The following is a 17,746-nucleotide window of genomic DNA, read 5'->3' as shown; positions in this document are numbered from 1 at the left end:
CAGGTGGTACGAGCCAGGAGGTGAGGGAGCACGGGGTAGCTATCGCATGACTGTGGCAGCTACTTCTCAAATAATCAGCTGTTTTCAGCCTCCCATATACACACCAAATGAGACTTAGGAAGGATTTGAGGGGTGTAGTGACATCATTGGCATTTTGGGGATTGCCATAAAGAATCATAAAGCGCCAGCTTTGGGGTTGTCTTTGTTAGAGACTTTTTTATGTGTAAGTGCAGCACAGGAAAAATCGTGTGAGTGCTTAAAATAATAGTGGGTGAAAGTGCTCTTAGGAGGTGATGTGGGCAGAAAAGACGGGCTGATGGGCAGATGCAGAGACTAAATGTTGCCAATTACGTCTTCGCTTTTCATCTGAAGAATCAGGGAGGGATTAAAGAGGGAAGGGACATAGCTGGAAAAGTAAGTTTTTTGGGGTGATCTTTGCAGCACAGGTTACAGTGGATGAGGGGATTATTTCATGGCTAGAGGGGAACATGGCTTCTTCACCTGCTGGAAGGCTTGGACATTTTCAGTGTGAAAACAGAGGACAAAAGTTTTCTTTGAGATGATGTGTAAAAATAAACAGTAATTTTTAACCTAAAGGTGTGGAACTAATGAGAGGGAAAATTATAGTTGTAGATCATAAACTAAATTAATGCTGTGTTCCACTGTGCTCATCTGGAGGCGAGGGACGTTCCCTTTATTTGGATGCTGATCATCTTTTTGACAACATGTAATGATACAGCATTAGAATGATTGGCGAGTTTGACAGATTATACCGAGATAATTGAACTAATTTCACTTCTGGCTTGGATTACATTTGTAACCTTGGCATAAGATTCTTTAGCCTTTTGTACTATGGCCTAATTTACCAAAAAGAGGAATGAAGGGTGCCTTTCTTGTAAGCAGAAATCCTTTCATATACCTCGGGGAAACCCACTGTCACTGGAGGTGCCCAAGAAGAGAAAGTACACCGTCCTCTGCCACCATCCAATAAGCCTGCCTTAGCTGAGAGTGAGGGGTAGAGAAAGTCATTGCAAAAATGACACTGTCATCTGTAGATGCCAGTTTGTGCAGCAAACTGCATTCAACCTCATGGAATTAGAAGAATACCCACTCCCCTGTTGCAAGAGTGTCTTTTAATTCCTTCTCTTTTTTTTTTTTTTTTCTTTGAAGTAAATGAATAACTTTACTTAAAAAATAAATAAATTATGAAATTCATTACATTACTGAGCTGAACAGCTTCATATAGGATGATGAAAGCGTTATGTTTTGACATTTCCACTAGGAAGTTTTTCCATGGCATGTTGCCTTCATTGTTTCTCTCTACTAAACATCCCGATTACTAAGATGGGCCTAAAACCCCCGATGTGTTATATTGGCGTAGTGAGCAGTTTAATGTTCCAACTTCGCAGTCTCTCTTAAAGATTGTACTCCTGAGATTGGTTCTTTATACGAGCCAAATACAGAAATGGATCATTATGTTTAAAATAATATCTAAAGGCTTGAAAATAGCATCCATTTCTTAGGCAGGCTCCATTTGTCTTTCACACTGTGAAATGGTGCAACAGATAATTAGTAATATATTTTCCATTTAACTTTGCCTTGTATTTATAAAGCGGTAGGCTGCTTTGCTGTATTCTGATAACAAAATGAAGTTCTATAGACAACTGAACGTCAGCAAGCATTTATGAATATCTCAGTAGAGACTACTGTTGGTTCTTGATTTCGAATGCAGAACAGCCAACAAATTAGTTTCAGTAAAATGGGTAAATAACTGGAGGTTTGACAGTAGCAATACAAAGTTGGAGTATAATTATTTGTTTCAGGCATATATTATTTATAAAGGGTGAGACTTACATTCAGGAAAACATCTGTATTCAGGAACTTTCCAAAGTGATCATGGTCTCAGTAGAGTTCTCAAGCTTATTCTGTAATGTGGATCCAGGGTTAAATCATAAGATAGCTTCTGTAAGGGACGGCACTCCTCACTTCGTCTCACTTCAGTTGCAGGCTTCAGGAAATTGAAGGATCAATGCCACGACTACCAGGACAGTAGAGGTGGAGACCTGAAATGAATGACTCGAGATGAAAAGCCAGACAAGAAATCTGTTCCAGTTACTAATTTTACCTGTGAAAAACATAGTGCTAAAAACAAAGAAGAAAAATCCAGGGAGAACATAGGAAAAAACCTAGTGTGTGTACAATGGGTATACAAGATGCATTTCAGGGAAGGAAGTCTTTTAGTCAGTTTAAAATGGACTGGGGTTACACAGTCCCATCAAAAGCTATGGAAAACCTATGTAATCAGAAGCTAGCTGCCGATATCCAAATGTGATGTCATAGTCTGATAGCATATTATGTTACTTGCTCTGTTTGAAATACATGTTGGTTTTCATTATTTTAGATTTGAAGAAACTATTTGAGTAAAAAAATGTATTGTGGCTGCTATTTTTAGTTTCAGTATGAAGATCTTTTTTTCCTGTCTGGTTGGTTACGTGCTTAATTTTACGCTTTTTGAACATGTGTTTCTCACATAGAAATGTATTGCAATTAGTCAGGAGTGCTGACAGAGAGCTTCATTAAACTTACGTAAGTCGTTTGTGGACATAACGCAGTTTCTAGAAGCTGGTTTCTTAGTTGCAGTATTAGTACTTTACTACTAGTATTCTGCTATTATTAGTACTTTACCATTTTAGAAATGCTAGTAAGAAACCAAAATAATTCTTGTTTTTATCAGTTTTTTTATGCAAGCTTGTACTTACTTTAAATTAGAAAAGCTATCAGCTTGCTAATGACAGAATGACTACAATAAAATCACACCATGTTCCCAGTGCATACACTGGTGTTGTATTTTGTAGAGGAAAATAATTTATGGCTGTTACTGCAGGGTATTCTCTTTCGCTTTTAGTGAAATAAGAACTTTGCAAATCATAGTCTGCCATGGGTTATTAGCTAAGGAAATACGGAAATCTGCCTTTCTTTTAGAGATACTATATCAATTCAGTGTCCCATTGCTGCAGGGAACAGGAAATCTTTTGTATTTATAATACCATGCTATTTATCTTTAACGATATCTAGAGCTAATGTGATACTATTAAATTAGCTGTTTTGATCAACTGAGACTATATAGGCATCTCTGAGAGCTACAGCCTAGTTGAAATCATTCTCTTTGCTGCAGTGACAACTTCATTGTTTACAAAAAAATACCATTTTAAGATTTCACAGACAAACTTTAAAAATTGCTTAATTTTTGGCTTATTTTGGCAATAGGTAGCATCAAGACCTAAGTATCAGTAATTTCAAGGTACATAATTAGTCCTTGTAAAATTACATCAAATTCCCCAAATCCAATATAATCAGTAACACAGTCATTTTGACAACCTACTCTATTGGAAAGGTATCGTTAAAAAAACCCACAAAGTAAAAGACAGACTAATCTTTTCCCCATGCCAAAACACGGAAATAAACGCTCACCCAAACCAGACAAACAGAATGCCCCAAAGTACATACAGAGTTGAAGCATTGTCCTGAGATGTGCTGAGGTTTTTCCTGTTGTTTTCTTTATGTTGCTTTTGTATGAACTGGACAGGATTATAATATTCAATAATTTTAACTTATTGATCAGTAAAGGGAGGTTGAGCAGAATGTTGGATGCCATTACCCTGACCATGGCACCATTTCTAAATTTGCAAACACCTATTGGCACAGCCAGTTATATCGAAGTTCTCATTGAGGAGAACAAGTATTGAGCTTTCTCAATTCAGGTTTTAAAAATCTGTAAGACTCACATGGAATTCCAGACATCCATCATTAGAATTTCCAAAATCCTATTCTTTACTGTGTATCATCACTTGCATTGCCTTTGAAAGCCTGTAGAGCTCAGGCTTTCTACTTTGAAAGTAGAAAGACAAGGCAGATAGCTGTCCCGTGAATCTAGAACCCAGTGTGCCTGGTCAGCTTGCTTTTTCTTTGCTTGTCTATTTAGCTTGTATGTAGACTTTTAAAAATACTAACTTATTGCAATACTTCACCTGTACGAAAATGGTTAGAGGGAGGCCTTGTTATTACAGCTTGTTTCTGAAGGCAGAAAATCTAGTCTGGTAGGAGGTGAAAGTATTAAACTATTCTGAAAATTACCGTTGTTGGTTAAGATAAGTGGCTCAGCTTGATTTTGAAAAGATTTGAGGCTGGAGAAGATGAGCCTATTTGGAGCAGAATAAGAAATTTTAAAGAGGGCACTATATTCAACGTTCTGGATATTTTTGAGGAGTACTCCAAGAGAGGCACTAGGGCGTTGTTGGAGCAGATTTAGTACAGCTGTCAAACTTTATAATTCCAGAGAACACAACTGGCGTGAAACCTCTTTTAGAATATTCTCTGACCAGTAACACGAAGGCATTTCTGTTCTTACTCCCCTACCAAGGTCTGTTGACAGTAATTGTCACTGTTGTCGATATGATACAGAATACAGATGGACCGAAATGGCTCTGATTCAAGAGAAGCTCCAAGATCCTGACCATAACATCCCCTCAGGAAAATATACTTGAACGGGCTTTTTTGCAACAGGCTGCCTTTGCCAGCCTTGTGGGTTTTTTTATCCTGTGTTTGTGTCCAGGCTTCTTTGAAGAATTGTGTTGGTAGCATTGGTAGTGTAACACCTTTGTAACTGTGCAAGTGTGTGTTAATAGATTAAAATTTTCTAAGAAATCTTAAAGCTGCTAAATTTTGCCTATAATGCTAACACAGTGCAGTGATTCTGTGCATTCCTGTTTACACGCTGTATATGTTACATTCCTTGTGCCTCTGCTTGGGTCCAGCAGAGTGGTATGAGGAAGGAGCTCGTAGATGGCTCTAAGTCTGCAGCACTTGGGGAGTTATGGTGGAAAATGAGAACGTGAGTGTTTCTCACAGGGCATAGTAAGCATGACTTGTAAAGGACCTTGAGGTACTTTGGTTTTGTCTTTCTAGACCTTGCTTTGTTGTTGTTGTTTTACAGATGATCTCATTATTGGATAGGTCATTTCCAGATTCACTGTCACTGCTGAAAAACACCTGAATGAGGATATGTGATAACATAGCCATGACTGTATTGTTTGTAGAGCTGAAAGGGATGGGAAAAATATCATTGTTCAAAATTGTTTCTCCAATTATAAAAGCATATTCCCTAAAGCAAATGCAAATTGTTTCAAACTGAGTTAAAAAGGTCTTTTGCCTGCATTTGCTATCATTTTCCACTAGACTGAATAGATAGAGGAAGATGATTCTACTCTAGAGTATCCTTAAAAACAGCACATCAGACTACAATATGAATTAATGCAAATGTGCTTGAGGGAGAAGGCAAACTTGGGATTCCTTTTATTTCTCCTTTGCTATTAATAATTTTCCTCTACTGCTGCCTAAGAGTGCCTGTGTTGGATCCACTGGGCAGTGCATGGCTCTGCAGCATTCTGGGTCTGTTGTTTTTCAGTAACTGGTTTGCCAACTTTCCTTACATAAATAACATGGAAAGTGGAAGCGTTTTCTAATTGTCCACTAATGCATATAAATAGTCCCGATTCCAGTGCAGAGCTCTGTGGTACGTACTGCATCCATTTTGGGGCTCTCAAGGCTAAAACCTGTAGTTAGCATTAGTTCAGACACAGACCTTCTAAGGACTGAGCTATACTGAAAGCAAACAAAGGGCAACAGAATTTGTGTCCTTTATTCCACTGGAAACTTTTTATATTAGTAGACACTCCTTTGCACTATTTCCAATCCAAGAACCCTCTGCTGATGGTACTGCACAAGAAGAAATTCAACTGATGTGTCCATATAAAGAAAAACTTGGATTTGAGCTGACAAACGCAAATAGCAGACAATATAGAGTAATTGGTGAAAAGGAATTGAGGGATGCAATTCTGTTAAAAGAGGGACACCCTTTTGATCCTTCCTCCTGGAAAAGGGATATTTATTGTGAATCAAACTTCAACCACTTCAGAAAACCTGCATTAAATTCCAGGATTTCCACATGCCTCACTGGAGTACCAGTTAAGTAAGACTGCGTCTGATTTTAACCAAGTGCAGCATGGTTCACTATCTTTGTTGGTAATGTGCACTCAGGCACAGACTTACGATGAAGCTCCGTACCACGCTCCACAAAAGGCAGGCTATATGCAGCACTTAAATCTTTACAGTTAAAGTAAGTGCTTTTATATAGTTTGCATAGAACAACTTAAGCTTTAACCATACTTGCATAGCAAAGGTTTTTAATGCTTTCTGCCCTCTGTAGGATTAAGAGGGGATGTTTAAATATTCAGGCACCTTGGGAAACAAGTAGTTGCAGTCTTTGTTGAATAAATGGATTGTTAGCAGCCGTAAACATAAAAATTACTCATTTATAAAATAGCTCAGGGTCTCTTTAACACAGACATAGTGTACTGAACGGCATTGCACTAGTACAGAATTTGACTAGCTGGGTAAATAAGTTGCAGATAACACTAAAATATACAGATGAAGTATCAGCTCTTCAAACTTTTTTTCAGATATTTTTATATATTTTAATAGCTCCATCTGGATTCCATAGCCACTATTATTGTTACAAGTTTTATTGTTCCCTTTGCCTCAACCTGCTGTTTGCATTTGCAAGCTACTTAGAAATGCCCTGGAAACAACTTCTGAACCTTTCTCCAGAGTCTTAAATTTGATACTGTGCATATGAAAAATGCAGGGAAAGCACATTTTCTCAAATTTGCCGTGCCAAATATGATATGGTCCAAATTAAAATAAATGTTGCATACCCTGCTTTCCACATGATGTTCTGGTAATAAATGTCAATGGACGGGTAAGTGTGTTTCCTGATTTCTCCAATTCTGTCACATCTATATTGGTTATTTATGCTCTGCTATAGACTCCTAAAAGCTTGATTTGGCTAATAAGAGTAATAAAAAATAATACAGCTGCTGCTGCTTCAGAGTCTTTGTTGGATATTCTTAAAGGAATACTGTCCATAGTGCAGAACAAGTCTTACAGGGTAGTTAGGTGTTGTTTATGCTGTAAGGTAACTTCATCAGTTATTGTGATTTTGTGGACTACATTTAGAGGTCAACCTTCTATCCAGTGGGATTCAGAAGCTTGTGTTTTCCAAGGTTAATTTACAGTTACGCCCAAAGTTAGAAAGTCACTGTGTTTTGCACTGCAATATTTCTTTTGTTCTAACAGATACTTTTTTTATGTCTGGTATTTACTATTTGAGGGAAGCACGTCGCAAAATTAAAGTTGTAATACTGAGTTCACTGCAGTCAGCTTTCAAAATAAGGTGGACAGGTGGTAAAGATATTTTGTGCCCAGCATCCATTAAATTTAATTGGAAGTCAAAAGCTGTATTCACTTTGTATTGTAAAAATCTCATACCTCCTCCTATATTAGATATTCAGTAATTATCTTAGGTACCTGGACCCCAATTCAGGCTTTTAAATGTACTCTGGGACTCACCTGTTCCCAAGTCAGCATATTGTTTCAAACTTCTATGCTATTATTCTTAAAATATTCAATAAAACTGTGTCACATATGGCAGATCCTATTAACATAAAACTCTTTCTTGTCTCAACATATCCTGTTATGCCAGCAAAAAATAGCGTGATGAGGATATGAAACAGCCTCTACGTGTACATCTTCAGTTCCTGAAGTTTCCTACCATGACAGTGAGGAAACTCTCGACATCTTCCAATTTTCAGTGATTTAATAGCGGTCTGCATGCTGCACGTTGAACAGTCCATGCAACATGCACACAATTTCAATTCATCAACACCGAGCTCTCATGAGTTCTGAGATGTCATACATCAAAATAAGCTCCTCTCCAGTGCACTAGTAAGAAGTTTTTGGTCCTTTCTCACATGTGCTAATTGCAGCCAGCTGTTGAAAGTCTAGTCTTAGTGGTATCTGTAGGACACTAGTTATTTAAAATTTAAAAGAAAAGAGGAAAAAAAGTGGAAAAAAAGGAGGAAAGAAATACTTTCTTATGCAGTGAGAACCATCATATTGCAGTAATCACAGCCACTGCCTGAACAGGGCATTCCCTCTATATGAACGCAAAATAAATTAATTGAAAAACATCACAAGTCAATTAAAAAAACATTTCATACTTTCACTGAAAGTAGCGTTTCTTGATAAATATTCTGCAAAGAGAAAATCTAATGAACAACCTGTAAGGATTAACTGTGTGAGCCTACATTTCTCTCTACACCTCAGCTAACCATTACTTTTGTACTGTGTTAACATTTTGTGTGTATTATGCTATTCAGAAACTGTCATCAAGACTCACATCCCATGCAAGCACAATGCAAAGATCAGGTCTTAGAAATTCACTAAAAATGTTTAACCATTAGTTTTGCTTCAAGCAGCTGTTTAAATGACCTTGCACATACCATGCCTTAAATGCTGCTTTTGGAAGGAAGGAATTCAGGCTTCTCTTAGTGTGTGTCTGAAAATTATCAATAGCTTATCTTTCTTTCAGGTGAAGGAGGCCATGCAGAGAATCCATGACCGAGGAAATATCGGAAAACTAATCCTGGATGTGGAGAAAGCACCCACTCCCTTGGTGAGTGCAAAGCGCTACCTGCATGGTGTACAGTCACACAAGTTAAAGCATGGTAGTGACTTTCGGAGACATGAGACATGTCCCTTACAATATTCTTTTTAACACTGTTTTCTTCTAAATCCATAGCACCTAAATAAAACCAGTAATAATAATTTATATATTTAACCCAAAGTGAAAACATAATTGTAATTCCTGGAGTCCCAGCAGTTACTTTTCTGTACTGAATGGCTATCTGCCTCTCCAAAAATGAGTCTGCAACTCGTACATCAGGGTAAAACTGCCACATTTATTTCTGTCCCTGTGATGGAAAACAGATAGACATTTCACGCAATACAACATCCTTGTATTAATAAGTGGATTGAACAGAAAAAACTACAGTCAATATTACATCAGTGTACAAATGCAGAAGTGCTTTCCGATTCCCATACGAAAGTCAGAGTATACCTTTGGTAGGAATGTCTTTTGCTTTTTTAATAATATATGAAGTATACTATCTAAATACTTCCTTCTAGAAATATCCTGAAGGAAGATGGTTTTGATGGAGCTCAGATCCACTGGATTTGGAGCACTTAACATGCTACTGAATCATTACAGAGAGTAGTAGTTAATGAAAATGAGGCTCACACCTAAACATTCACTGATGGTGTAGGAGAGAGTAGTAAAGAAGATAAACTGACTTCAAATCAATACTGATATATGATGTTTTCTTTCAGACCCGAGACATTTTCTGTTTCAAAAGAACAGAAAAGAACCTGGAATTACAGTTAAGCTCTTACTTGTGCTTACTCTAAAATTGGCTTCAAATCTCATACAAAATTACTGCAAGGAAAAGGAAGGCGTTTGGGACCTCACATATGGAAATTGGATGTTATTTTGTAGATTAATTGCATCTTAAAACTGTAAACAAGAATCCATAACAATATTAATTCATTTATTCTATCTGTTCTCTTGATAGTCTATATCACAATAGCCATTTGTTAGAAGGTGAGAACAAATTTGATACACTTTCACAAAAGGGTGTTAATTAAAAAATATAAGTAACTTCAGAGCATTGCTTTTCTCCGTTAAAATCAGGTTGTGTTTGAGATGTTTATTTCCAGTAGAGGCTAGTAATCACACAGGGAAGGTACAATGTCTCTGCCTTTCTCTTTAAAGAGTAAATGGGTCCCTCCCTTAGTTTTGAAATAGTTACAAGCTCATACAAGAATCTTCTTGTGCCCTAAGAGAGGTAATGGTGGCGTGTTAGAGAATTTAGTCATACTAATGTATGCTGTTAAACACTACCGCCTGTCCGGGTAACCACATTCTTGTGCCTCCAAAGACAAGGTGAGGTACAGGAGAGTCTTACATCTTTACAGAGTTTCTAATAAGTATTCCCATGTGAAAAAACACATGCTCCTTAAATGCTATCCTAAACTACAAAATTCTGCAATTGCCTACTACCTACTACTACTATCTTCAATAAAATACAGAAATACAGTTTGTCCCCACTCCTGTATGCTCTGAAATTTGCACTGCCATGGGTATATTCTGCCAGTATCTACATATCCACTGCTCTGTAAAGTTTCATTTGCTCTCTGAGTTTTCATGACATTATGCCTCATGTGGGACCTGATCCCATTCATTACCTGGTGTTAACCATAGTGTTACGTGTGCCTGGAAGAACAGATAACAGGAGTTGTAAGTCAGAGGTCTCACACATTCTGTAAACTTCCTACACAGTCGTATTTTCTGTCCGAGAGCTTTAATACCAGTTTGCTCCAAGTGCACAGATCAGAGTCCATTTGTCCTACAAAGCAGCATTCAGTTGTGTAATTCAGCTGTGAGGGGACAGCTTACAATTTTAGCTGGAAGTGGTGTAGTGTCAGCAAAATTTCTGCACAGACAGACTGTGTATTTTCATGTTGCAACCATGTCTTCTTTCATTCTTAAAGCCACTTTATCAAATGAATCAAACTGAAATAAGAACAAATAAAACGATGTGAAAGGTGCTCTGATGTCCTTCATCTTTCATCCTACAGATGGCCAATGACAGCACAGAGACAAGTGAGGCTGGAGAAGAGGAAGAAGACCATGAAGGAGACAATGAGAATAAAGAGCGCATGCCATTCATCCAGTAACAGCCGGAGGTGGAGGAAGCAGAAAGATTGATGGAAGTAGAAGGGAACAAGACTGGGAAATCTATTCTGTGCATCAGTGAACAAATGCTGTAGTACAGTGTGTGTTGTATTTGTCTGCAGTCAGCTGAGCTATGAGCTGTTGATCATTGTTGTTTTGAACTCAGTGCCATTCTCATCCAGTGCAGTATTATGACATTCCTGTGTAACACCCAGTTTCCCTGTAGGAGTCCCATGGATTTTTCTGTTTGGTTTAAAAGCCTTATTAACTTACTGTGTAATTTTAGATGGGCATCTTTCTCATGCAAATTCCAACATTTTGCATAAAGTTATTTGGGGAGGTTGGGCTTTTTTTGCAAGTTGGAAACAGTAACAAAAAAAATTCCCCACTTGCTGTCTGGAAGATTCTAGTAACTGGAGGGAGGATTTTAAGTTTGTGCATTTTCAGTGTTAAAATAGATTTCCTTTTATGAACCACAGATAAAAGTTGCAAAAAAGATGAGTTTTCATTTTCCTCAGCCCTGCTTTATCATTTTATAAGCAAATCCTATCTTCATTTTCAAAAATACCTCGTTTATAATTGTGGAATCTGAAATTATGCAAGAAATCATTAATTGAGAGACTTTGATTCATATTGTATAATCACCTAAGTCATCAGCACCAGTAATTAAACACATCATTCAGAGTGCCAACTGTCATGCTTTCCTGTTAATCTGAGCTGTCACCCCATACGTTGTAGGCAAAGAAGGTGGTCAGTGAACCACTCTTTTTAGACACAGAACTTCAATTGCCTGTAGCAATTAGCAGTTATTGACAGATGAACACCTTCTGCTAAGGACACATTGATTCAGCTGTGTCCAAAATCAAAACCAATTTTAAATTTCATTTTAAAATCATATTGGTAAGGAACTGAATGTGGATGGAATTTGTCGGTGGAGTTTACTGCTCTGGAATCGCTAAAGTATTGATCAGCTATCAAGCTGGAGCTGAACTCCTACAGAAGTTAACCCTGTTAAAAATGAATTTTAGGCATTAATCCCATCAGAAATTATGCACAGGGATAACTTTATCTAGTTGAGTAGTTCTAGCAAAAGCTCTGCTCCGTATGTCCAGTTATGTTTGTAGGATTTAATTTGCAGGATTGAGCATTCAAAGACCAGCTAGTCTTATCTACCTCCCACTAGCGGAAACTATATGAAAACATGACAAAAGTAAATACTTTTTCCTTGTCTTTCACTATTCAAGCAGCAACTACTCAGCTCCTCAGTTGTCTCGTTAAAACAGTTATTTCAAAATGACTGCAGTCACCAACAATAGAAATGCTAAAGGAATGACAAGAGACCTTGTATAATGCCATGTATCTTTGAATTAATATATTTTTTCCAAAATAAAGTATTTTCCCCAGGCATGGCTAGTTGTTCACCTAAATCTCCAAGTATCCTGTTAACAGAAGTTAAAAAGTAATACAGAAAACTGGAGAGGGAAGGCTTCTAGTGCTTTTCTCAGTGTGAAAGAACTTGTGGGTCTGGATGACTTTTATGTGTGGTTTTACAAGATTCTCTCTTGGTTTTTTGTTTGTTGCATCTTGCTGCCTGAGTATTAATGTCCATCTCTTTACACTGTACTCATGAAGTTGCTGTTCTAATACCAGATAATTGTGCAGAATATTCATTCTGAAGGAGTTTCCCTTGGGTTAAACATATTCAGAAATAATGAGAAGTAGTAACTGGAGAAAAATGCCAAAAAAGCTTTTGAAATATTAGTTGAACCAGAACTTTGGTTTTCTCTAGATGTTGATGCATAACTTCAATATAGTTGATTTTCATTTCAAGCTGGACTTGCCTACACTTCCAGTGCCGTATCAGCCCCAAACAGGGACTTTTTCCACAGAAAAAATAAATGTTCAGTGAGTTTTCCATGTATTGGGCTTGCCAATTGGGCTTTTAAGAAAGACCATTAAGTTTTCACGACTCATAAGCTGAAAACGGTAGGAAACATGCCCAGTTTTGTTTTGCAGTTAGTGTAACGATGTTGTCCTGCAGCAAACCTTAACATAACTAGGAATTTTGATTTGACGCCAAAGTGAGCAATATTGCTGGTGACCTTCGAGCTGGCAGTAAAGTGGCATTCTCAAGGCCTTAAATTAGTAGGGCAAGCAGAATAGCAAATCCGTTCTGTTGTAAACCGCAGCATGGTTGGCTCTACAGTTAAATTGCCCTTCAGAACTAATAGATAGGTGATCTTGGTCATGGCCACAGACACCATAGGGACAACAATCAAATGAAATAATGTTGGCTAGTTCTTTCTGGTTTTGTTAGCAAGGCAAAAATACTCTTCATGCTAATTCATACCAATTTTAGGGCCATTTTCTGATCAGCAGAATGTCAGGTAATTGCAGTGAGTACAAAGGAATACTTCTGGATCTACCTAAGTGCAACACAGATGAGTATTGCCATCAGCAAACTAAACTGCTCGGGTTTTTGCTGGTATTAATATGGCATATGTGAAGGTTACTGTTGAAATGAGTGGCAGTTTTTCAGGTGTGTGTTCTGGAAGCAGGATTTGTGCTAGCAGAATTTGGCCTGCAAGCCCTAAGTACCTTTTAGAATACCACAAACAGTAGTATCACGTGTGACTTGGTAGAGGGCATGCTATACAAAATGACAATGCTGGGACTTGTTACTGACCAAGTCTTACTATAGTAGAAATGAAGGTTTGTGCTTACTACTGACAGTGTTGTTGAAACAGCTCTTAAGACAATTGGATAGTTTCTTCAAGTGAAACCAATTATTTCTCAATTTGCCTTAAAAGAACTGTGAAAGCTTCTCTTTAACTTAAGCCTGATTGAAGTGAACTGAGACACTGTTTAATTGTATTTGTTGCTTTAGAGCTTTTGTTATATTGTGCCTACAAAGCAAATTATGTTTACATAAAAATATAAATAAAATATTGAGCATAGCATTATCCTTGGGTTACATGTTTTATTCTAATATTATGATCACATTAGGGAACTGACTTGGAATTGGTTAAAAGGAAAATGTGAAGTCTTATTTTCTATTTTGGTCACTGAGGAGTATACAGATATTTTTTTTTAATTACAGAGTACATTGAGGTTGTTAAAGTGGCCAAATGTGCTATTGTACAGAACATTAAAAATTTAGATGTAAAATGTTGAATGTTACAGTCTAAGAAATTCAAGACATTATATAAGCAGCATTCACGACGCGTTCAGGGAAGCATATTTTGATACAGATAGAAACTAGTTTCCAGAATTTTAGCACTCTGATTGCACTGGGAGATGAATGGACACACGTTAGTTATCCTCAGAGAGACAGTTCCTTTCAGAAATGAAGATACTCTGAGGGAATAATCTTAAAATAGGATCCAAACTAGCCACCAGCAAATGAGCTGGCAGAAAGCAGGAGGACATGGTTACATCTAAAATCCCACTCTGCCTGGGTCTTGGTCTCAACCGCGGGCTGCAAGGAGGCTTACACCTTTTCTTTCAAAGAATGGATTACAGTTACCAAATCTTACAGGTCATCTCAAGCCTGTACTTGAATACATGGCTTTAAAGGTCTTCCTGCATGAAAAGAAGAAATGGTTCAATGAACTTCAGTTTAATATCTAAACAAAGAGGAAATGTTAGCTTGGGTTCATCCCAGTCGTGCAGGACGTTCTAAAGCCTGTAATGTCCCTGAAAAATCTCACTTCAGTAGTTACTGCATCTGCTTTGTAATCTAAAAGCTCATATGAACACTGGATGATTGTGAAGAGGAGCAGAGTAAATTTCTGCCCTCTGGTTTGAAGTCGTAATAAGCAAATAATGGATCAGTGCATCCCTAATCATAGGGTCAGGATGAGGCTGAAAGCAAACAGTCATAGGCTTTTGCAAAGTCTCAGTGATTACTAATAAAGCTCTGCCTTTTGCCAGCTTTCCCACTGGGCCATCTATACTCGACTGTCACACAATCTAACACACAGATGCTGCTACCAGGCAAGTGGGGATGCAGCAGGCTGCCTTTGTGTGGCATCTGGCCAGATAAAATGCAAAAATCATCCTAGGATGCTGAATATCCCTAGGTCTCACCTCATCCTCCATTTTGTGCTTCCCCTCTCATTTTCTGTGAGCTTAGTGATTAATTCTGGTTGGTTTCTGTCAGAGAAGATTCTTCTAGTATAGCTGTGATTATCAGCACACAGCGCACGTAAAACCTCCAGCTCCTAGAGAATCATGCAGGAGTTTCTCCCCCCGGCAGCACCTAAGTCCCTTGGTGTGAGCTAGTGTTTTGTTTGACTACAGAAAGAGCCAAAACAATCAAAACACCATAATTGCTATCTGCATCAAGACACCTTTTCTCCAAGTAATTTGTAACATCTAGGCAAACATCCTAACGTTGTCCTTTGAGAGAATAGCTTGGAGTGTAAATGCAAATGTCACTTTATCTCCTCAGTCTGAGCTGTGTGCTGATTGACTGTGCTCAGCTGATCCTAAGCAAGCTGTTCCTTTCATGTTTACCTGGCCTGTCTCTGTCAGCTACCACTGCGGGCAAACGGTGTGGTTTTCTGAACATTGCCTTCGTCTTTGCTATCGGTAGCAATGCTGCATTGGGCACCTCACCACCAGCATGCTGTGGAGAAACTGGTAGGTGGCGTGAGAACAGTGTAGATGATGAAGAGTTAGAGAATGAATGCATGAAAATAAATGAATCATGTATGTCTTTGCCCAAGAGTAACAAGTGAGTCGAATCTGCAGCATGTTATCTGTTTATTTATTTGCATGCTTGAAAGGGAGTTTGTGAGGTGGTTTGTTACAGATGTGGGGTTTAGTCACCACCCAGACTGTTGCACTCCTGTGTGGCAGCCTCCAAGGCTTTCTGGTCTGTGCTCTGTTCTCTACTTTGCTGGAAACCTGACTCACTTCAGGGAAAGGCCTCCGTCTCGCTCCCATCTCTTGTCTGTGAAGCTGTGGGAGGTGAGCGGGGCAGCTGCACCATGGCTTCCTACCCCAGCCAGCCTGGTCTCTGCAAAGCCAAGCCAGGGAAAGTCCAATAGATGCAGCTTGTTACTGTGTAAAGGGGTGCCTGACACTGGCACTGCTGTTGCTGAAGTCAGTATCCCCCTTGGAACTACTTTAGCAGCCCCCCCCCCCCCCCCCCCCGCCACCTCTCACCGGGTTTGACATGGGGGTCCCAGCCTTTCTCTGCAGGGTTCCTAGAGTCCCTGCAATACTCAACTATCATTGTTGTTCTGTGGTAGCACTTCAGGAAAATTCATTTTTTACCTCCTGAAAAACACTGGATCCTGTCCACTTTCATCCCCCACACAGACTGCCTTACAAACTCCCAGTGGATTTAGCACGCGTAGATTAACCCTTCACATGTGGAAACTTTCTTCTCATATATGGGAAGCACAGGCATTTTGGGCAAGATGAAAAAAAAGGCCAGGAACCAGCATTGACCGCCCTTATAGTGACTGCTCTGTCTCTTAAAAATTCATACACCTGCCATCTTAAAAAACAAGTTCTCATTTAGAAAGGAACAGTCTTCACAGTTGTTGATAAAAGCTTTAAAACTGACTGAACTAAAACTTAATCTAAACAGGCAAAGAAAGACTCTTGGATCTCTTAGCTTCTGAACCCTCCTGAAGTTTAATGTTTGGTACTGACACCACTAGACAAAGCTGCAAACTGGGCAGCCAGGGATTAAATGGGTGGGCTGAGAGATGCCACTGCCACTTGGCTTAGGGAGGGCAGCTGCCAGCTATAGAAAGGGAAAGAGGGTTGTGGTTTGGGTTGATGGGGTCTGTCACTGAGGGAGGGCTGCAGGGCTGGGGGCCTGCTTGTTTTCCTTTTGAGATTAGGAGGGCTTTGATCTGTCTGGAAGAGCTTTTTTTTTTTTCCTTTTTTTCCCCCCTACCTTGCTTGCTTAGTGACCATCCTGAGGCGCTACAATTAGCTCAAAAGAATGGGGAAAAGTAGTGAAGAAGAAACTTCTGTGCATTCTGAGGGCTTGGGGAATAGGAAATGAGCACTTTTGTGGGGGCAGGAGCATTCGTGCCACCCATGCCCATTGCTCCTGCAAGCTGCTGTGCCCGCCAGGCACAGGGGCTCTCTGCCCACCCCAGGTCCAAGGCCCAGCTGCCATCAATCGGCCTCCTGCTACCTGCAGCCCAGCTGGAAGCGGCTCTGCCTCTGCAACTGCCAGCACTGGAAATGTGCTACGGTCTGCCAGACATTAGCTGTGTCCCTGCCAAACATTGTTTTCCTGATAAGCTGCAGGTTCCAGTACAAATCATTTTATGCTCTTCTGCTGGGTAATCTCTGTAAGTACATTTCCCATGTAGAGAGATGTGTTCCACTATATAGCACAGCAGTAAATGATGCAGCATCTTAGCTGCCCTAGAACGGAGTGAGACAGCAGATATACTAGATGCATTATTTATGATAACGATTGCTGTACTTTCCCCGAAATGGCTAGCCCTTGGGCTGGCCAGGTGATAAGCTAACAACGAAACAATATTTGTAAACGCTAGTGGGTGAAGTTAGCTGTATGGTGACTGGGGTGTTTTCTGGTGATAAAGGCACTGTGTGGCCTGGAGGACGTGTCACATGAGTGATGTTTTCCAGAGGCTTCTAGGAGAAAACATTTGTTTTGTTGCTAACACAGAAGAGAGATGATGACAAGTGGGTTTCTTTTCTAAGTCAGTTTGCCTTGGCAGATTTTCTTTACTGCTGTTTTTTCCTTCTAGTGTCTGCATTTTACATTAGGAATATTTTCCCATTGGGGAAAAAAAAAAAAGAAAAAAAGGAACCACATCTCCTGTGACCCACTAAGTATCTCATTGGTTGTATAAAAGCACCCTTTTGAGTTCCTGGACCATTTGTATTTTAGTCAGAAAAAATGAAATTAGGTGACTTGTCCATAATGCCATAAAATACTGCCATTTGGTTTAAGGACTTACGGTTCTCTATCATTTAATTCTTCACTTACTGAAGGAATCCTGACTAAACTTAGCTGAGCTGGAAGTTTTGCCTCCGTGGCTGAAAGCTGTGTCT

General features: G+C 39.1%; 1 protein-coding gene across 1 annotated transcript in view; it reads left to right on the top strand.

The window, feature by feature from the left end:
- VAT1L (vesicle amine transport 1 like) overlaps positions 1 to 13,653 on the top strand; it is a 64,057-nt gene extending 50,404 nt beyond the window's left edge. The window contains exons 8-9 of the mRNA XM_037409455.1: positions 8,489 to 8,572; positions 10,594 to 13,653. Of these exons, the coding sequence (XP_037265352.1) occupies positions 8,489 to 8,572; positions 10,594 to 10,692 (183 nt within the window). The 3' untranslated portion in view covers positions 10,693 to 13,653. The remainder of the gene's footprint in view (positions 1 to 8,488; positions 8,573 to 10,593) is intronic.
- Positions 13,654 to 17,746: the final 4,093 nt, after the last annotated feature.

The sequence above is a fragment of the Falco rusticolus genome, chromosome 15, assembly GCF_015220075.1.
Source record: "Falco rusticolus isolate bFalRus1 chromosome 15, bFalRus1.pri, whole genome shotgun sequence".
NCBI lineage: Eukaryota > Metazoa > Chordata > Aves > Falconiformes > Falconidae > Falco > Falco rusticolus.
This window is presented reverse-complemented; position numbering and strand designations above follow the sequence as displayed.